Below are 22,529 nucleotides of genomic sequence, written 5' to 3'. Positions count from 1 at the left end.
GTTATTACACCAATATTGATAACGGGTGATGGATCATTTTTGTTCACTGTCATTTTGATACCAAACGCACTTTCAGAAACAGCTTCCTCACATTTGTTCTCTTTTTTCTTTCAAGGCATGTAGAAATTAGAATTGATCGGCTTGTATCTTTAACACTTCTGTATTGAGATGGATTTTTATTTAAACGATGTTGTGATGTTTGGAATTTAGGAAGCTAAAGATTTTACGTACTTTCTGTGATTTCTGAGAAAGCCCAGAGGCCCTCGGGATCCTCCCCCTTTTCCTTCAGCTGCATGATGAAGACATCATCCACGCGGGTCATGTGGGAGAAGGAGGCCACGATGGTGTGCTTGAAGCCGCACTTCTTCACCTCGTTGTAAATCTTCCACTTGTTTTCCAGGGTGTGGCCCCTCAGTTGCCCTACGGTGCTCTCCCGGATCGAATTGTCCAGAACAAAGATGTCCAGGTCACGGAGAGTCTGGTACTTCTCCACTGCTCTTCGAGCATCGTTCTGGTAGCGCTCAACAAGTGCGTGCTCGCTTACATCACGTTTTCCCTTCCTTTCAGAAGCCATTTTGTTGGCAATTTGAGCTCAAAGAGAAGAAACGTATATAGATAGTCATAGATCCGACCTTTGCAAATTTTTATTCTTCTCTCCTATCCATAGCCCTTGGTTAGAAATGTAAATTTATTGTAAATCTTAGTACGTTTGAGTTTGTGCTTCCTTTGTGCTGCCTTAGCGGCATCACTAGCACCGATGTTTGAATGTTGCAATTCAGCAACACCAATAATGACTTGCATAGGGAAGAAAGGCATATTTCTTTTAATCATCATCCTAACAATTATTTTCATGACATTCGTTTCTCAAAAACTGGACGTTAAGAGGTGATGTATCATAACTTCAGTTGTGTAGTCTGTAACCACTATCAGTATCATTTTGTTTTAAACACCTAGACTCTAAAATTTGCTTTGGCAAGACCTCTGTCTCTGTCATTCTTCTGGTCTGATTATACTGTTTGCTGTGAAAGTAACCAAAAAGCACTGAATCTTTTGTATTCCATGTGGTTTACACCAATCAGAGCTACCATGCATTGGGCCTTAACGCGTTAATATCAATTCAAATTATTTTATGACAATCGGCCTGAACTTAAAGCACTCCTGCCTTCTATTCTCCTCTTTTATTTTCTTCTTGTCTCTTTTCCTCCTACCCTTAAGGAAAATAAACAAAAACAAAACTAGAACAAGAACACCAGATGGATTACCCATTCCTCGTAAGTCCTTTCTTCATGCCAATCTTGAGAATGTTCTCATGTTTTAAGAGTAATCAACATTGATTAATGCTTGCACTTAAAAAATGATAATCCAACCTTTGATTTAGTTTACTTTGATAAACATTGTGAAGTCAACTTAACAAACATTAATTCATGTAATAAAATATCGCACAAAAATTGGGACGTATACAGTTTTCCAGTTTAACATGTTCCCAGAGCGGTGCTTACAATCCAAATCTAATGATATGCGAATTTGATGAGGTGATGATATTGTGTGCTCAAATCTAAAATGTCACATTCTCTTGTACGCAAATTTGAATAGAGTGTCTTGTTGAACATGAATCCCAAGTGGGAGAATCTGTACATCGGTACATCGCGCAGTTCTGTTTTAGGGGCTATTATAGAGTTATAACACTAACGACTTTTTATGAAGAGGCGGGGATTTAAGTTTGCTGAGTTATTGATAAACAGAAAGCTGTATATCTTTGTATACAAAGCAAAATGTGAGAGGTACGAGGCGATAACGTCATCACCACCTGGTCTAATTTACGAATTAAAACATCATTACACATAAAATCCAACCTAATTCTTCTTCTTGTCCGAGTTTGTGAAGACTTCGCCTTTCTCTTTTATTGAATTCATTCTTCCTTGAATCAACTTAAGATGAGATGGGATTTTCTTTCAGAACAAATGGTTGCACAAACACCCACCCACGCATATTCCAAATTGCAATTGACCATTCAATGTCTGTAACTTCCCCAAATTCAGGACTGTGCGAGATAAAAAAAGAAGAAGAAGAAAATAGGTTTGTTCAAATACCATTGTTCTCGTGAACAAAACTGCACATGATTCGCACATGGCCAGATAACAGCGGGGTTTCCCAAGGCCACTTCGTTTACATAATGGGACAGATACAAAACTGTACATCGACCCCTACATTCTGATACATTGTACTAACAAACAGGTTGTCTGTGTGAAAAGTCAGACACGTCAGACAATAATTAACAACGGGCCGGATGCATAAACGCTAGCAATTACTTGTGCTAGCCTTTTACTCGAATCCGTATGCATAAAAACAAACAATTGCTTGTGAGAAGAAGCTTTTGCTAGCAAGCACAAGCAATTGCTTGCTGTCCGCAAGCAATTGCTTAGAGACCAAGCATTTGCTTAAAAACGTATACATAAAACATACCTTTTGCTAGTTCTTGCTAGCAATTGCTTACGATTTTCCAAGCTCTGTAAAATGAGTTTGAGCTTTTGCTTATCTGGGACGTTCCCTTTTAAGTATCATTTTCATATTCATGGAAGAAAGACCACACTTGTGAAGGAGTGGCATAAATCTACAAGAAATTACTCTTAAGTAGAGTAAGAAATTTTTCATTTTAACAACGGGAATGTCCAGTGGTTAGCACGCAAAATTTGATGAAAAACAGGTAGGATGTCTCACTTCGGTGGAGAGCAAGGAGACGTCTCTCCACGTGCGATCTGGCAGATGCGGGCTATTGTAAGCAGTGATGGGAATCAGCCAGTAATACGAGTGTGTGTATAGTTGTGTGTGTGTGCGTCTGTGTGTGCGTCTGTGTGTGCATTTATGAGTGTCATTTCATAGCTCTTCTGCTATGTCAGGAAATGTTTCTGCACACACATGCCCTTTCAAATGCATGCTGCCACACTCGCCTTTGTTCTTGTGTTCGCACAGGCGTGACGTCCCTTTTGTTGAAAACGCAAGCAATTGCTTGTGCGGGACAAGCAAAAGGTATAAGCACTAGCAAACGGTTATGCATATGGATTTAAGCAATTGCTTGAGCTAGACCTTTTGCTAGACAAGCTTGCGCTTTTGCTTGAAGCAATTGCTTACAAGCAATTGCTTGTTTTATGCATTCGGCCCACTGAACGTGCCTTCTGTGGTATACTCTCTCTTGCCATCTTGACAGTGGGCCGAATGCATAAAACAAGCAATTGCTTGTAAGCAATTGCTTCAAGCAAAAGCACAAGCTCGTCTAGCAAAAGGTCTAGCTCAAGCAATTGCTTAACTCCATATGCATAACCTTTTGCTTGTACCCATACCTTTTGCTTGTCCCGCACAAGCAATTGCAAAGGCGAGTGTGACAGCATGTACCGGTATTTGAAAGGATGTGTGTGTGCAAAACATTTCCTGACATAGCAATAGAGCTATGAAATGGCACTCATAAATGCACACACAGACGCACACACACATCTATACACACACACGTACTGGCTGATTCCCATCACTGCTTATATAGAGATAGCTCGGATCTGCCAGATCTCACGTGGAGAGAGGTCTCCTTGCTCTCCACCGAAGTCAGACATCTACCTGTTTTTCATCACATTTTGCGTGCTGACCACTGGACATCCCCGTTGTTGAAATGAAAAAGTTTCTAACACTGCTAAAGAGTAATTTCTTGTAGATTTATACCTCTCCTGCACAAGTGTGGTCTTTCTTGTATGAATGTGAAAATGGTACTTAAAAGGGAACGTCCAAGTTAAGCAAAAGCTCAAGTTCATTTACAGAGCTTAGAAAATCGTAAGCAATTGCTAGCAAGAACAAGCAAAAGGTACGTTTTATGCATACGTTTTTCAGCAAACGCTTGGTCTCTAAGCAATTGCTTGCGGGCAGCAAGCAATTGCTCGTGCTTGCTAGCAAAAGCTTCTGCTTGCAAGCAATTGCTTGTTTTTATGCATACGGATTCGAGTAAAAGGCTAGCACAAACAATTGCTAGCGTTTATGCATCCGGCCCAATAAACGTATCCCGGTATAATGTACAGCGTACTTCCCATGTCCCGTGAAAAAAAAAAAAAAAAAAAAAACCCTGGGAAACTTGGACATGGGTAGAACAGTTTTAGTGCGTAATCCTTTCCCTGAGGATACCATCGAAGATTATTTTGTTGGTGTTGTTGTCTTTTCTTTTATTCCACATACTGGAAAGGTGACCTGAGCCCTTTTTACACTTGTGTTTCTTAACCCCGGACTTTCTCTGACCCAGGACTATCGTTAGTCCCGTACCAATTTTTTCAGCTTTTTACACTGGCCAATTAGTCCCCGTACTATCTCTTGTCCGGGGCTAAGGAGAAAACTGACCTTTTTACACTTGTATTTCTTAGCCCCGGACTTTCCAAACCACATGAATATTCATGATTACGCTGTGCACTGTACACGTACACGCACGCACCGGCAGCACTTGATTACCTCGTTTCTGATTGGTCAGTGGGGTCGGACTTCGTCTCCGTCGCTTAGCCCAGGATTATTTTTTCGTTCTGTTTACACTCACTTGCTTGGCACCGCAATTAGGGTGCTAGCACCGCAATTGCGGTGCTAACCCTGCTATTTTGCAGGGCCAGATAGTACCGGCGACTATCGGTGGGGCTAGCCCACTTCGGCAAAAACGAGTGTAAACAGAAAGTGGGCTAAGGATAGTCCCGTACCAACGGTGGGGCTAAGGCCCCCCCCCCCCTTAGCCCCACCGTTGGTACGGGACTAAGCAAAAATTTACAAGTGTAAAAAGCCCTCTAGTGTACTTAACTTCAAAGAGGTGTCTTTATGCCTCCGCCACGAAGTGTCGCCGGAGGCATTATGTTTTCGGGTTGTCCGTCCTTCTGTCCGTCCGTCCGTCCGTAATGAATTTTGTGGACAGCGTATAACTAAATAACCGTTCGAGGTATCCTAATAAAACTTGGCATATATATATATATATATATATGTGGACGAAGTTGTGCCTGTCAACTTTTGGGTGCACATGCTCAAGGTCAAATGCTCAAAATTTCACTATTTCCCCCATATTCTATTCTATGCCTGAAAGTATTTTCTTGAAATTTAGCGTACACATGTAATACCCGAGAAAGATTTTTTTTTTTTCAGAAAAAAAGTTTGGGGATGTGAGGTCAATGGTCAAAGGTCATGTGAAAGTGCTAAAATTTCACTTTTTTCTCCATATCTCAGAAATGGCCCAAAGTGTCCTCATGGAACTTAGAACATGTGCATGTACTGCCTGACAATGATTCTCTTGGGAATTTTTGGGTCATGGGGTTAAAAATCAAGGGTTAAAAGGTCAAGGTCAACTCCTTAAGATTCACTATTTCCCTCATACCTATATATGCAATGCCAGCAGAATTTTTCTTGAAACTCAGTGTATACATGTATTACCAAATAGAAATTCTCTGGGAAAATTTTTGGCCAAAAAGTCAAAGGTCAAAAGGTTAAAGGTCAAGTGAAAACGCTACATTTCACTTCTTCATCATGAAACTTCATACACATACTGTACTGCCTGTCGGAGATTCCCTGGGTAATATTAGGGTCATGGGGCCAAAGTTCAAGGGTCAAACCTACATGCACTTCAAGGAAAGTGAACAATCACCACATTTGTGGCAAATATGTCATTTTATTTTTTTTTGCCAATTTTGTGAAACTGCCATCACACATTAGGGCGGTGAGTTGGCTCAGTCGGTAGCGCGTCTGCCTCACGATCACGCGGCCCGGGTTCGAACCCGAGTCTGGACTGAGCAATGTTGTGTGTAAACATACCGTCCCGTCTAGCAAGAGGCAAAACACACTGTCCCTCGGATAGGACATAAAATGGAGGTCCCGTGTGTGAGAGAGTCACAGCTCATGCACGTACAAGATCCCGCTTCATTCATTCATCGCAAAGAACAGGGTGTCCAACCCGGTGAAGTGGTCCCACCCCACATCCAACTGGACCCCATGAAGACCAGCTTAGTGTAGCTGAATGTGGGCTATCCAGCCATCTTCACAGATGGAAAATGAACAACAACAACAACAACAGCACATTGTCAAGCCGTACTATAGACTTATTGGGAGCACTATGCATCATGGCGGAGGCATACCAGTTGTAATAGCGACATTTGCAGTTTAAAGAGCTGACTGATCACTATTTTGAAGCTAATCAGTCAGGATTGTTTTTTTACACTTTTATAGCAGAAAATTGAATTTTCGTCTGGTTCTATGCACTCACATAGCAATCGGTGATAAGCTGTACACAATTCGTTATGCGGATTTCGGAAAATATTTGAGCCGGGCCAGCTTCCTCCTCCACGGTATCCCAATGCGACCTGGTCTTTTGTAAAAGACAGCTGAGTTCAAATGTTCTTATATTCCACTTTTAATGAATGTCAGCAATCAGGTCAGTCATATCCTCATATTTTAATGTCAGTCAAGAAAGGGGAAGTTCTGAAAGAATTCATGATGATATTTACCCTTATTCTAGTCCTTCATTGCAGGAGGTAGCATCTTTATTCTGGATTTTTTTTTCTTACAAAGTCTTAAATTCTTTTAAAAAATTGGCATATTGTTCCATTGTCAATCGGGAGGAAGATCATGCAAATCAGTACATACATATACGTCATGCATCAACCATAAATATGTCATTGGCATGCGTGATTCATAACTTGCATTTTCACATACCCTTCCACCTACCCCAGACTTCTAAGTGGCATATATATTCTCTTTACATCTAATCCTATGAATGTGGTTCATTGCCCCCCCCCCCCCCCAAGCACAGTGCAACTGTTGCGCTATATATGCCATGCACCAGTTGCTTGCAAAAAATGTCCTGAGCATGATCGGCAATTTGATTCGTGGATGCTACTGATATGCCGCAGATCATCCCCCCCCCCCCCCATGCAATAATAGGGAAGAGCACACTTCTATCCCCAACCCTAAACCGTAGCATGCTGCTTGCACCAGCGATTGAAAAAGCTTGTGTGGCTACTATTTGTTGGGCTGCCACCAGTTTTGACATACCATTAAAGGGGAAATCCAGTCCAAATATAAGTTAGTCTAATAAGAAAGAGTTAATTATTACGGGTTCAATGGTAAAATTTTGATCGAAATCGGGTGCAAAAAATAAGGAAGTTATGACATTTTGAAGTTTTCAGGAAACAGTTCTTGAACGGTCAATATGAATCTGCAAATGGGAAAGTGAGCATAGGATACCCTCACAACTTGCCATATATTTCGTACATAAAATTTTGGAATTTCCAGTTTTTCATTCAAACACAATTATGCCCTAGGCTCAAATCATGATATATCTAACCGAACACTATTCTGAAGTTATCAACCAGGAATAACATCATGTTTTAGACTTGAATGACAGAAACATTGAATTTTCGTCATGTTTTGTTTTGTTTTTTTTTTTTTTTTACACGAGCAATGGAAAAATTGTGAGGGTATGACATGGTCAGCTCACTAATTTGCATATTCATATCCACTGTACAAGAAGTGTTTTGCAGAAATAAGCAAAACTTCAAAATTTAATAACTTCCTTATTTTTCATCCGATTTCAGGCTAATTTTTACCGTTGAATTCGTAGGATTTTACTCTTTTTTATCAGACTATTATTTAGACTGGATTTCCCCTTTAAGATCCTCTGTCACATCTCAGCTCGTCACAGGCACATGGGGTCAAAAAGAATCGGGATGCCGGAGGGTAGTTGCCCAATATGTGTGAACCCTCCTCTCTTCTCCCACATTTTAATTTGATCGTCATCACTGGCTGTTCTTGATTGGTGATAACACTTGTCATCGCATTTTACCATGTGGGCATAGTGTAAAAAAAGCAGGGAGCAAAAGGCAAGGGACCCCTCTAAGATGTGAAAACACTAGGTGGAGCTGGATTCCAGAGTATCGCTTTCAAATAAAATAAAGGGGACATGAGCAAAGCAGAAAGGTGTTACACATCTTGCTTTTCAGTCAGGTTCTGTCATTTCTCTTCATTAGATATTATATTCTTCAGAGTACAATATTTTGCGATAGAATTCGCCCCTTATTGCTGAAACTTCAGAAATTTGCCTGTTTGATTATCGTCTAGATGAGACTGTGAGACGTTGCTGTTAATACTTCTTGTCTCTTTATTTATTGCTCTTTTTTCCGTGGGGAGGGGGTGTTAAGTTGAGGAATTCTGTGTGCATCATAAATACTTCATTAGTATATTTTACCAATGAGGACTTGTAGGACAATTTCGTGAGTGGTTGAATTCAGGATCAAGGTCCACGTATATTGACAAAAGTATCAATTTCCATGGATAAGCAATGCACTTGCATTACTGGAGGCAACACTTTTGCAAGATGTTAATTTGATGAATATCAGTTGACTTTGATACAATTCACGAAATTGAAAACAAAGCAAAAATATACTGCATGTGTATGAGATGTGTGCAGCCATGCTTTGGGTACCGGGGTTTAACAGCCACCTGAGATGTAGTAGTATGTAAATGGTTTGAAATCTATCTTTGATTTTAATTGATATAGGGTTGATTGAACCACAGCTTTTCAATTAAATGATGGCACTACACACACAACCTAAATGGGTCAATTCCTGGCCTGACTAGCATTAAACTAGTCGAGCACGGTTAGTAAAAATTGCTATACGAACATGATGATAGTAAAATGCGGCAATGCAGCTAGTAATGCTCTGCTGGATTAAATCAGGCCATGGTTTACTAACCCAAAGCTAGTCAATCAAGTCTGACTAGCATAAAATTGTATGCTGTACTAGTTTGCAGTGTATACGCCAAGAATTAGTCAAAGTGGAGGAACTAGTGTAAAGCTAGTCGAAGTGGAGAAACTATCATAAACTCGTTGATCTTACGAAAACAGCGCATGTTAGTAAAACTGAAGGAACTACCGTGAACTAGTAAGTCAAGTTGGCAGAACTAGGGTGAATTCCAGTGAATACATATTTGAATGCATTTGGTTAGGCCAATAGAAATTGAGAATTCCCCTGTCATGTGTTTACTTTAAGCCAATCACCAGCCGCAATTTCCCCTGGTTTGGGCGCGGGAAGGTTTACCTGAGCGACGCGTCGCCTGTACGTGGACGTACTGTGTGCATGTGTATACGATGCATGTGCTGTGCGTGTATTTATGTATGCATAGGATTTACGTGCGTGTGCAATCGTGAGAATCAGCGCCTGGATGTAATGGACGTGAGAAAATTTCTGTCTTCAAATGGAGTGGGGCGGAGATATTATTCACATTTTTGAAGGTAAGCAAACCATAGATCGATCTAATTATAACTCGTTGAGTTTTTCCAGTATTATGGGCTAGTCTACCTCTCCGTAAACGACCATCTAAGTTACCTTACGAATAACCCCGGGCCCGGGACGCTCCTTGTAACGTTAGTGTACACAGTTAGCTATGGGGCTGGTCGCAGTTACCTTACGATCTAACACCTAACAGCTAGAATCCGAGGCCGAAACTCAACTGTTAGGTGTTAGGATATGCTACAGTAATACTTTGAGTCTTTGTGATGTTGGGATGGGGCTCGGCCTATTCGCGGACTATAGAATCTAAAGTCTTTAACTTTTTAACGTTAGAAACGCATTTTTCAAACAAAATAGAGTCTAGACCAGGGGCCCGTTTCATAAAACTTGTCATCAGTGACAACTGCCACATTTCTATGACAAATTTACTCTCAGCCAATCAGATGCGAGGATTTCAGTAGCTTGTCACATCTATGACAACTTGTCACTGATGACAAGTTTTATGAAACGGGCCCCTGGTTATGATTTCCAAAATTAACAAAAATGAGTGACGAATGTAACCGTCATTGACATTGTACATCTGACATTGTAACTGTGTTAGGGGGCTACTTGTACTTTTGTAGGCACCTACATGGGCGTCACCAGGGGGGGTGCGTTGGGTGCGAACGCACCCCCCTTCAGATCCTTAAAAAAAAAAAAAAAAAATCGGCCTGCGAGCGACCTCAACGCCGGACGATAAATAATTATTCTTTTCTATTTTTTTTTATATTTTGCACCAGGGACAAAAAAAACAACAACAACAAAGAATCGTGGGCAAAAACAAATTCGCACCCCTGGTTCTGGCAGCACTAATTTTATACATATCTACTAGTATTCTATACAGTGTTTACTATTTATCGACCGTACTTTATACATCCGTACGATACGGAGCACGTACACGTTTGCATGTACGTGTGCTACTTACAAGACGATGTAGGGTCTATGTACGTTACTTCTGACCAATCCATATAGCCAGCCCAAGAGCGAGCCTTAGCCTCATTAACAAAAATGGAGGGGCAAGCATATCATTTTGCCCACCCCCCCCCCCTCCATAATTCTAGAGACGAGAAGATTTTCTTACCATTTTTTTTTGACAGAAAAACAAAAAGTTACCCCCATATAAATATTGGAGGGGCAAGCATATTTTGATTTTGTCCCCCACCCCATACATAATTAATGATTCCCGACATGAGAAGATTTTCTTGCTTTTGAAAGAAAACAAAAATGTTGCCCCCATAAGAATATTGTAAGGCAATCGCACCATTTGCACCATCCCACATAATCATAATTCCCGCGATGAAAAGATTTTCTTGCTTTTTTGTTAGAAATCTGTCCAATTATTTCACCCAAAAGCAGTTGCGTAACTACGGAGGGGGGGGGGGGGGGGGGTGCGCCCCCCCCCCCCCCCCATCCATTGGGGGGGAGGGGAAATGACTTACCAAAATAGTAATTCAAGGGTTAGTAAACTGCTTTTGAATGAAAGGGTGATCAAGAAATAAGATATTTTTCTATGATTTCTTTTAACCATAATCAAATAGGTATATAGTGTGAAACATTGTTCAAAAAGCCCGGACCCGACAAAAGATTGTGATTCAGCGTGATTCCTGGTTGGCATTCTGCATATAAGCAGGATGTGCGCAGTGTACTCCGAACATCCGAACGGCAAAAAGAGTCGCTACAATGTTGCGCAATGTGATGTAGAATGTACACCTTTGTACCTTACGCTTCATTATATCAAAGCTAGATCATTGATTTTGCAGTGTTGCTTTACATACTAGTCTATATAAAAATGTCTTGCATTGCCAATAAAAAGACTTAACCTGGGCTACTTCATAACTTTTCCATGTATATCATAACACCACACACAAACAAACACGCACAATAAAGGGATGCTCTAAAGTGCAGATTTCGGACATCCTTCCCCCGCTTGGTCATTTCGACGCCACCTCGCTGGCCATACCTCCCCCAGTCATGAACATAAACCGACACCCATGACTACCAGTGGCGAATCCAGGGGGAGGGGCGCACCGGGCGTCCCCCCCCCCCCCTCTTAGCGAAAAGCGAAAAGATATAGCTTCGAACGGCATTTTTTGGACTGTAAAATGTCGAAATTTTCAAGCTCGCTCGCTCCGCTCGCTCGCATTTAGTCGTAATGCCATTCTCCAGAAGTTGCTGCTAGTAATTGCCGGCAGTTGCGCCCGGTGCTCCCCCCCCCCTTAATTTCCAAAGCGAAAAAATATAGCTACAAATGGAAGTTTGGGGACTGTAAAATGTCACAATTTTCAAGCTCGCTCGCACCGCTCGCTCGCATTTAAATTCTCCTGATATTGCTGCCAGTAATTGCCAGCAGTTGCGCCCGGTGCGCCCCCCCCCCCTTAATTTCGAAAGCAAAAAAGATATAACTTCAAACGGCTGTTTTGGGACTGTAAAATGTCAAAATTTTCAAGCTCGCTCGCATTTAATCTTTATGCAATTCTTCTGATGTTACTGCCAGTAATTGTCAGCAGTTGCGCCCGATGCGCCCCCCCCCTTAATTTCCACAGCGAAAAAATATAGATACAAACGGCAGTTTTTTTTTACTGTAAAATGTCAAAATTTTCAAGCTCGCTCTCTTCGCTCGCTCGCATTGAATCGTTATGCAATTCACCTGATGTTGTTGCCGGTAATTATTGCCAGCAGTTTTGCCCGGTGCGACCCCCTCCCCCTTAATTTCCAAAGTGAAAAAATATGGCTAATAACGGCAGTTTTGGGACTGTAAAATCTAAAAATTTCAAGCTCGCTCTCTTCGCTCGCTCGCACGTAATCGTTATGCTCTCCTGATATTGCTGCCAGTAATTGCCAGCAGTTGCGCCCGATGCGCCCCCCTTTAATTCCCCCTTAATTTCGAAAGCAAAAAAGATAGAGCTTCAAACGGCAGTTTTTGGACTGTAATGTCAAAATTTTCAAGCTCGCTCGCATTTAATCATTATGCAATTCTTCTGATGTTACTGCCAGTAATTGTCAGCAGTTGCGCCCGGTGCGCCCCCCCCCCCTTAATTTCCAAAGCGAAAAAATATAGATACAAACGGCAGTTTTTTTACTGTAAAATGTCAAAATTTTCAAGCTCGCTCTCTTCGCTCGCTCGCATTGAATCGTTATGCAATTCACCTGATGTTGTTGCCGGTAATTGCCAGCAGTTTTGCCCGGTGCGACCCCCTCCCCCCTTAATTTCCAAAGTGAAAAAATATGGCTAATAACGGCAGTTTTGGGACTGTAAAATCTAAAAATTTCAAGCTCGCTCTCTTCGCTCGCTCGCACGTAATCGTTATGCTCTCCTGATATTGCTGCCAGTAATTGCCAGCAGTTGCGCCCGATGCGCCCCCCTTTAATTCCCCCTTAATTTCGAAAGCAAAAAAGATAGAGCTTCAAACGGCAGTTTTTGGACTGTAATGTCAAAATTTTCAAGCTCGCTCGCATTTAATCATTATGCAATTCTTCTGATGTTACTGCCAGTAATTGTCAGCAGTTGCGCCCGGTGCGCCCCCCCCCCTTAATTTCCAAAGCGAAAAAATATAGATACAAACGGCAGTTTTTTTACTGTAAAATGTCAAAATTTTCAAGCTCGCTCTCTTCGCTCGCTCGCATTGAATCGTTATGCAATTCACCTGATGTTGTTGCCGGTAATTGCCAGCAGTTTTGCCCGGTGCGACCCCCTCCCCCCTTAATTTCCAAAGTGAAAAAATATGGCTAATAACGGCAGTTTTGGGACTGTAAAATCTAAAAATTTCAAGCTCGCTCTCTTCGCTCGCTCGCACGTAATCGTTATGCTCTCCTGATATTGCTGCCAGTAATTGCCAGCAGTTGCGCCCGATGCGCCCCCCTTTAATTCCCCCTTAATTTCGAAAGCAAAAAAGACAGAGCTTCAAACGGCAGTTTTTGGACTGTAATGTCAAAATTTTCAAGCTCGCTCGCATTTAATCATTATGCAATTCTTCTTATTTTACTGCCAGTAATTGTCAGCAGTTGCGCCCGGTGCCCCCCCCCCCCCTTAATTTTCAAAGCGAAAAAAATATAGCTACAAACGGCACTTTTTTTTTGCTGTAAAATGTCAAAATTTTCAAGCTCGCTCGCTCCGCTCGCTTGCATCTAATTGTTATGCAATTCTCCTGATGTTGCTGCCAGAAATTGCCGGCAGTTGCGTCCTTTGCGCCCCCCCCCCCTTTACTTCCAAAGCGAAAAAATATGGCTCCAAATGGCAGTTTTGGGACTGTAAAATGTCAAAATTTTCAAGCTCGCTCTCTTCGCTCGCTCGCATTTAATTGTTATGCCATTCACCTGATGTTGCTGCCAGTAATTGCCAGCAGTTGCGCCCGGTGCGCCCCCCCCCCCCTGAATTTCCAAAGCAAAAAAATATGGCTGCAAACGGCAGTTTGGGGACTGTAAAATGTCAACATTTTCAAGCTCGCTCGCTCCTCTCGCTCGCATGTAGTCGTTATGCCATTCTCCTGATATTGCTGCCAGGAATTTGTCGTTCACAATTTGTTGTTTCACACCGTCATTCCATAATCCCTTTATAGGGGGGACAACCCCCTCCCACAACCTCCCCCCCCCCTTGCTCGGGCTCAGTCGCGTTCATGACATCAGTGTAAGAATTATTGCTAGAAGTTTATCTAAATTATACCGTTTATAGGCAATTATTGTTCAATAACAATTTACTTCAAAATGTACTGATTAATTATGATACCTTAAACAAGTGGGACTGTTTCAAGTCGATAAAACACGCAAAAAACTTGCATCAAATTGCACTATTTACAACATCAAACTGCAAAAAGTGCTCACCGTGGGAGGGGGACACTCCCTCCCACATCCTCCCCCTCGCTCACTCCTCTCGCTCTTACTTGGCCGCGTTCATGATATTCAGTGTAAATATTAAAATAGGAAGTTTATTTGGATGATACTATTTTATAGGCAAATTGTTTAATAACAATCTACATCAAAATACACTGCTAACAAGTGGGCATGTTTAAAGTCGATAAAACAAGCAAAACATGCATCAAATTGCACCATTTACAACATCAAAATGCAATTTCACCCTCCCCCTCGCTCGCTCCGCTTGCTCGGGCTCGGTCGCGTTCATGACATCAGTGTAAGAATCAATGCAAGAAGTTTATTGAAATGATATAGTTTATAGGCACATTGTTCAACAACAATTTCCATCAAGATGTACTGCTACCTTAAACAAGTGGGACTGTTTCAAGTCGATAAAAACACGCAAAAAGCATGCATCAAACTGCACCATTTACAACTTACTGATCAAAATGCAAAAAAGTTCTCACCGTGGGAGGAGAGGGGGGGGGGGGGGGAGACAACAGGCACTTCCACACCCCCCCCCTTGCTCGCTCCCCCGCATACTAACACCCACCCCCCTCTCAAGATGAAATCCTAGCTACGCCGGTGCCCTTTCCCCGCTTGGTTTCCCTCAAAAAACAGTAAAAGTCTAGGGATTGAGAGCTTCCTATATTCCAAAATAATGTCTGTCCAAAAAATCTCGTTACATTTAGTGTCAAAACGCACCCCCCTTGAAAAAAAGCTGGTGACGCCCCTGACCTATAGAGCGAAGTTGAAAAAATGCCTCATGATACATCGATCATCAGGAGCTATATTCTTCTAATAGAGTTCTAAAAGTTCTAACGTTAACATTATGCGTTTCAGAAAATATTGGGACACACTAAACTCTGAGTCTAAATTCTCCAGAACGTTAGTCGTAGGCCTAACGTTAACTACTAACACTAACAGTGTAATGTTAGATCTTAGAGAAACTAATAGAACTAGACACGGTCTAGTCTACATAGTACATGTACTTAAGTTGGGGTTCTACCGAGGTAGGGCTTACTCTAAGTCTAACTGTAAAAGTCTAACCGTTAGTCTAAACAAGTCTCACAACCGTTGGCGTTAGTTGTAGGCCCTACTCATTTATTCTATTCCAACTAGAACAGCATTAACGCGAAATAGGCCTACTATTACTAACGGGTTAGGCCCAACTAGTATTAGTAGGTAGTCTAGAACTCCGGTTAGGTCCCCACTCACCCTTCACCGCTATAGCTGGGGACTTCTTTCAACCTCCATAGACTTTACGCATTAGTGGAGACACACACGCAGAATGAGAGGGGACCGATATCACGATTTAGCCCTAGAACATAGTAGAAGCAGAACCTAGACCACTGTTAAACATCTAGGGCCTACATTGAACGGTTTTCCAGGATAAGCTATATCCTAGGGTGGTATTCTGAAATCCTTCCTAGGAAGAAATTTCTTCCTAAGTCAGGATTTTTTCCTAAGTGGTATTCTGAAAATCTTCCTAAGTTTCTTCCTAAGTAGACTTAGGAAGAAACTTAGGAAGGGGGCGGGAATATGCAAATTTCTGACTTAGGAAGAAGTTGGTATTCTAGAATGCACTTAGGAAAGAATTTTAGGAAAATATTTAGGAAAGCTCCACCCCTGTCCTAAGTACGTTGTTAAGAATAGCAAACTGCAAGCATCGTGATAGGCGCGCTTGTCAGTCATTGCGCGCACATGTACTTTGATGCGCGAAATGAGCGTGAGAAAGGGGACATGCCGCGCCCTCGTGTATTTGACCCTACGTCATAGTAATATGCGATTGTCATTGGCAGACATCGGTTAGTTCCTTATGATACGGCATTTCGTATTGGCTTAGGAAAGGACGTGGGCGGGAATAAGGATGGCCTAATTTGCATTAAGAAGTGCCTAGGAAGAAATTTCAGAATACCAATTTTGTCTTTCCTAGGCACTTCCTAAGTTTCTGACATAATACCACCCTAGGTCCGGTTCTCATTGCGGTATTATAGACCTAACGTTTGGCCTACAGTGCAGTGGTATGAACTCTACATGGACTACAAGCATAGCATCATGCACACAGAGATGATCACTGTAAAGTATGTAGAGGGAGACGTCTAGTCGAGTTTAGACCACGGTTAGAGATCGACGTATATAAAGCTGTGCTATAATTAACCCTATTTTAACTGGGGGGGGGGGGGGGTCAAATTGACCCCCTTCTCGACATTTCACGCCACGATTTCGCAACGCGCAAAGATTTTGCCGCGTCATTTCATGACTTTTTTCATTGAAGTCTCCCGCATATTTTGAGACCAAATTTGCGACGTCCGGGTACACCGTTTTGAAGTTACGCAATGTTTTGCATATATGCATGTCAACCTGAAAACAGCTCAAATTCATGATTTCTGTGCAAATCCTATGCAAATTGTGGTTTGTTTGTTTGTTTGTTTTTTTGTTTAATTGATATAAATTAGATTATTTCAACTTTTAACCATTGAAATTAATCAATTCTAATGTAGATACGCTTGAAAAAGTGCCTGCAACAAATTTTGGAAAAAAAACCCAAACAAACAATGGAAAACAAAAGATCGAAAAAACAGTAAAATACATGAAAAATTAACAAAACAATAAAAAAAACAAAAGAAACTGATTTTGACTGCGCTATTTTTTTAAAAGAAAATTGTTTGATGTGTCTTGAGGAACTCAAAAATTTAGCAATCCTTCAGTCTTTTTGTTGGAGTTATATGTAATAATATATAATTTGCATAATTAATTTATTCAAAAATATAAAATCAACATTTTTTCTATTGTATGACCATGTAATCTTGTAGTTGACATCCGGCTCTATTTTCAGGCAACATTTTGCGGCGATCACGCGATCGGCGGCCGAGATCTGAAGGGGGGGGGGGGGTCAAATTGACCCCCCCCCCCCGTAAAAACTTGGTCTCCAATAGCCCAGTTGAAATAGGGTTAATGCAATAGACTAGAAGCGTCTAGAAACTCTACATTGCTATTGAGTCGACAGCCGAATCACTGACACTGTGTTGCCAGAAGGTGATCTCGATTGATACGGTAAAAAAAAAAAAAAAAAATGGTGAAATTTGGTGATTTATATAATTGTGATGACCTATGTAGTAAAAAGGACTTTTATTTGCCACCACATTCGAGCATCCACACAGCTGGGAGAATACCATAGTGCTATTGCACTCCCACGTCATGTGTGGCAATCATCTAAGTAAGAAATACGATGCATGCACTATTAAGTGTTAGTCCACTGTGACATCACACTTCTAGCTGAAGATCAACGTGCTCACACATCATGGAGATCGATCCCCCTTTTAGCAGACGACAACGGGTACTATATTTGAACATTGTTTTTTATGAAAGTTACAGGTGACCTTAGGCATTGAAATTTGGCAGAGATCATCTTTGGGTCTTTCTAAATATGCTGATCGATGTAGCTAAAAAGTAATTACTAGCTTTTCTATTGATGCACACTTAGTATTTGTGTGGACAAAACGGAACTGCATATTGTCTTGTGGAGATGAGTTCTAAATCCATTTCTGAACATTGTGTTTTCATGCTTTCCTCCAGATAAAAAGACGTAACATGACAGTTCTTCGGGAGTGATGGTGATTTAAAGGAACTCGGTATAGGGGTCATCATTTGGAGAACGAAGACAGATTGATAGCTGTACAGTCTCTGTCACACCACGAGGGTGCAGATCACCAGATTGAAGAAGTACATGTAACAGATGTGGCCAACGACTAGCCATTGAATGCAGGGTTGACGAATGCTGGAAACACCGGGCCAACATCAGCGAAGGAGCCTCTGAGATATGGACTTCCATTGCACTAACCCTGCTGTAAGCTATTCTGTTGTTTTCCACGATGATTAATGAAGGGAGACTAGTTTGAAATTGATTCACATTTATTTTACATTCTAGAGTCTCAGTAATTACATAAGAGGCTACATTAAGAGACTGAAAGTTTTGTTGGTTTTGTTTTGTTTGAAGAAATGATTTTCAAGTATTAATTATTCTTCATGGAGCAGTTTTGGAGCTGTCCTTCTCTCTGAAAATGAAAGCCTTGAGAGGTTAGTACTCGTATTTAAGAAAAATGTGTACTTGCTGTATCGACAGAAGTGAAAACCATGTTATGGTCAGTCTTGAGTTGTGTAAGTAGAGCTGAACGTTGCTTATGGCAAATATGTATATTAAATGATTTTGCACTTCAAGTTTATAATGTAAACTGGAGGGACCTATTATCCTCATGCCATAATTTGTATGATTTGTAAAACCTTTAAATTTTACTTATTTGCCCAGGAATTCAACACACACATCACTCCAAGGGGGAGGAGATACTTCAATAGCTGATGGAAGGAGTTCTGACTGCTCCAAGGAGACACCTGCTTATCCAGATCATCGTAGCATATTTCTTGTTGATAATGGAAGCAGAAAACTGTACAGCGTAAGTTCAATTGTTTGAATACTGGTCTGGAAAACCAGTTTCCCATTGTCATGTCTTGTACTATACATTTCCATGCAATATACAAATTGTAGCACCATCTAATTTGCCTGTTCACTTTTGTTTTTGTCTTCTCAAATATAGAGAATAACAGACTAAAATGTGCCCCCCCCCCCCCAAAAAAAAAAAAAAAAAAAAAAAAAAATGAAGGGACCGGTAAGTATAACGTGGTAAATGAAGTGATGGTTATAGATTTAAAAATAAAGACTGATATACTTGTATGAAACATGTAAACAGAGTGTACCTACAAGACTCCGCGCTGACTTATTTTCTTGGTAGCCCCATTGGGCCACATGTAAATGATAATAGTCCTAATACTTATGATATAATTATAATAATGATGAATAAAAAAAATGGAAATTGATTTGCCATAAAGTTCGATGGATAATCACATCTTGTATTTTTCTACTAACTGTGCACATCCACACTTAACCCATCTGCATGAAATTTTCATTTGTATTAACTGATATTTGGTGTAAGAAGCACATGAATAAATGTACTTGAAACAGCAGTACTGAATAGCAATAGAAATTAATGCCAAGAAAAAAACCATGAAAATAGTTCAGCCCCTTAAAAGATTGAAATGAGGGTCAATTTTTTGATGTTATATATTTGCTTCGTAGAATATGATTAACATTCTTCTTGCTTCCTTTTTAAATTCAGATACCCAAGTAGTGAGCAAAAGACGCGTTGAAGCCAAGGCAGTTGCGATGCAGTACCCCACTTTGTGAGACACCACACAAGGTGCACAAGGATATGTAAGTTTATACTCATAAGTTTATGTGATCTACAACTTTTTAGCCCTCTTTAGCAGAAAGCTTAAGTGACATACATGGTATCTTATTCATCTAGCTTGCAAAAACTTGAACATTTTCAACTTTTCTCCAGAGATAGTGGACAGAATTCAACCATACTAGGAGTTGATCATCCTTGTTTAGTTAGGGGGCAAGGACCCAAAGTTGTTCAGGATATGGTCATGAGCCACCCCCCCCCCCAAAAAAAAGGGGGGGCCTTTACAGGGAAATTAATTGCATCTATGTCTTAATTAAATCATTGGGCAAATATACAGGCAATGTGGGGGCTTTTGATAATCTTTGATGTACATTTTCATAGATGTCTAATAAATTTTGTGTGCAGATTGGTCTGATTCCATGACTTAGGTTGGATGTACGTAAACTCCAACGTAACGTAATGTAACGTAAGCTCCAACATGCCAGTTGCGCCGTTCATTTATTATAAACCTATTCTCGTTTTCTTCCATAAGAATGCCACTACATGTATTTCTACTGCTATCAGATCTTCATCAGTTATAGTCAACTCTGTGCCAAAGTGAAATTTGTTGAGACTCGAGAAAAAGCTTTGACCTACAATGCATTCTTATATTTCAGGAGTACCTGTATGACAAGGATCTCGGGATTCATTGAGTATCGTTTGGAGACCTTTAGGAGCTATGACACCACTCATCAACTCAGGCAGAGAGAGAGTAGTTGCAGCTCCCACCAAGCCCCTGACTGAACAAAATTCCAACGTTAGATTAGAAGCCCAATGAGAAGAGACAGCTACCATCGGTGTATAGGCCTACGTACATATCCTTGCTTTTTCCTCTTTTGAGATACATTAAATGCTCCTCTGAAGTTGGAACTTACATTCTTGTTGAAGAGTCAGCCTCATCAGGCTCATCTGTAGTTGAACATGAAGCTGTTACCAGGACGTACTGCAGCACTTCAACACTAAAAGTAGAACAGGGTTCGTCGATGAAAAGAGTTTGTTTTGAAACTTCAAGCTGCCCTGAAAACAACCTTATTATAGGGAAGATTTTATTTTTCCAAACAACTGGCAGTATTCACCAAATATTGTGATGACACATAACGATCCAAATTCTGTATGTTCATCCATGCTTCCTTCCATGTGTCCATCTGTTACAGTTTCAGTAACTTTTTTGAACTTCAATCATAACCAAACTTGGATAATAGGTGCACTATGGTAACTTTCCCCTTATGACACACTTTGAAGTCACATGACAGGGTCAAAGCCTTAAAAGTCAAAAAACAAGGTCATTTGAAGTATAATTGCTAGTTTATTTTGGTTAACTGTTTCAAATTGCTCCCATTTGAAGAAGTTTTTTGTCAATTAGTGCTACTTGATATTTAATTTGAATGTTAGATGATCAAATATCAGTAACACAATAAACTGGCTTTAGTCAGAAACTGGCTTTCTGGTGAAAAAAAAAAATGATCTATTTTTAGGACAGAGACTGGTCGATCCCTGTACTGTTTTCAAAATGTGGTCTTAACAACTGCTAGTGAAGTGGGTAATGTTCATTGTGTCTATTTTAAACTCAACTGAGCCAAAGGCTTGAGTGAGCTATTGCGATCGATCGCTTTTTGTTCGTCATGCGTCGTGCATAGACTTTTACATTTTCATCTTCTTCTCAAGAACTGGTGGGCGGATATCAACCAAACTTGGTGGGGATCATTCTTAGGGGGTAGGGACCAAAAGTTGTTCATGTGGAGCATGTGGCCCAGGGGGACGGCCCCAAGGGGAAAAAGGGGGTAATCTTTAAAAATCTTCTTCTCCAGACCCCAAAACAATGCAGTTAATATGTTATTTGTAGATCTATACATTTACCTATAAAGAATATAGTTTGTTCATGGAAAGACCCAAGTTTCGGTGGTGGGGGCCAAGGGGAAAAAACACATGTCCATCTTCTTCAAACCGGAGTCCAGATTTCAGTCAAACTTGGTTGGGATCATCCTTAGTGGGTAGGGTCCCAAGGTTGTTCATGTTGAGCATGTGGTCGAGGGGGGTGGGGGGGGGGGGAGGGGGGGGGGGGGCAAGGGAAGATGGGAGAAACTTTTGTGCTCCAGATCCAAAAGCATTATAGGCAAGATATGGTGTATGTGGATATCTTTATAGGTGAAGAATATACGTTCATGACAATGCCTCAATACCTATGATAACCTCCTTAGAGCTTGGGGGGGGGGGGGGGCAGAGGATAGGGCCCCCAAGAGAGGAAAAGACCCAGACCCGAACGCATTACAGTCAAGATACGTTTTAAGTAGATACCTTAAAGATAAAGAATATTCATGAAATGTTGTTCATGACAATACCTCGGAAAACCCCTTTGGACAGACTGTTTTGTGTACTAACATCGGTCTTGTACTAGTCTGATTTCATACCTTGATACCACCTTCAGAAATGCATCCTTTCTGTACAAAATGGCATGATATAAAAAGAAAGTCAAAATCTGAAATTTTTAGAGAAATTGTTCCGTTTGTTGTATTTTTAGATCAGATTAATACATCACATGTACCTACATTTGTATTGGATGTTACATCACTCCAAGCCTCATTACATCTTATTCTTATGGACAGTAATGTGTTTGTGTGTGAAAGTTTATGAAATATACTCTGTGATAACGAAATTGTATAGGAACCACACACATTATCTCAATGAGTTATTACTATATGCCTATGTTATAATCATTTGTAAGAAAGCAACCAGAGTCAGATTTCTCTAATTAAATTCCAAAATACATGTACTGTACATTTAGTACACAATCCGTGGGAATGAATTTCTGCTTTAGTTTCAGACTTTGCCTTGCGGCTACTCCTTGACACAGATTTCGAGTTGTATAGCCACATATAATTTATAGTTCTTAATACACTGTACAATAAAACATGCGTTATGAAGCTGAAATAATGAGAAGGATGAGAAAGACTCAAATCAAGTTTGTAGCCCATATTATACCAAAATTATGAATTATTATAAATTTGCTCTCATAGTGTTAAGTTGACTTGGTCATATGATTAAAGCTTTTGTGACTTGATTTGAGATAATTATCATT

The 22,529-nt window shown here is 40.7% G+C and overlaps 1 protein-coding gene and 1 long non-coding RNA gene across 3 annotated transcripts in view; one reads left to right on the top strand and one right to left on the bottom strand.

The window, feature by feature from the left end:
• Positions 1–22,529, bottom strand: part of LOC139736573 (uncharacterized) — a 31,062-nt gene that overhangs the window by 4,438 nt on the left and 4,095 nt on the right. Inside the window, exon 2 of the mRNA XM_071647320.1 lies at positions 232–591. Within this exon, the coding sequence (XP_071503421.1) occupies positions 232–574 (343 nt within the window). The 5' untranslated portion in view covers positions 575–591. The remainder of the gene's footprint in view (positions 1–231; positions 592–22,529) is intronic.
• On the top strand, positions 9,224–20,096 carry LOC139736572 (uncharacterized). 2 transcript variants are annotated; one of them, XR_011711264.1, is made up of 5 exons: positions 9,224–9,286; positions 17,751–18,021; positions 18,481–18,625; positions 19,346–19,440; positions 20,071–20,096. It is a non-coding gene; the product is annotated as an uncharacterized lncRNA (long non-coding RNA). The 2 variants fall into 2 exon arrangements; XR_011711263.1 differs by lacking the exon at positions 9,224–9,286 and having other exon boundaries at positions 17,257–18,021.

This window comes from Diadema antillarum, unplaced genomic scaffold (assembly GCF_040938485.1).
Source record: "Diadema antillarum isolate AM-2024a unplaced genomic scaffold, OU_Dant_1.0 seq00000654_RagTag, whole genome shotgun sequence".
Lineage (NCBI taxonomy): Eukaryota > Metazoa > Echinodermata > Echinoidea > Diadematoida > Diadematidae > Diadema > Diadema antillarum.
This window is presented reverse-complemented; position numbering and strand designations above follow the sequence as displayed.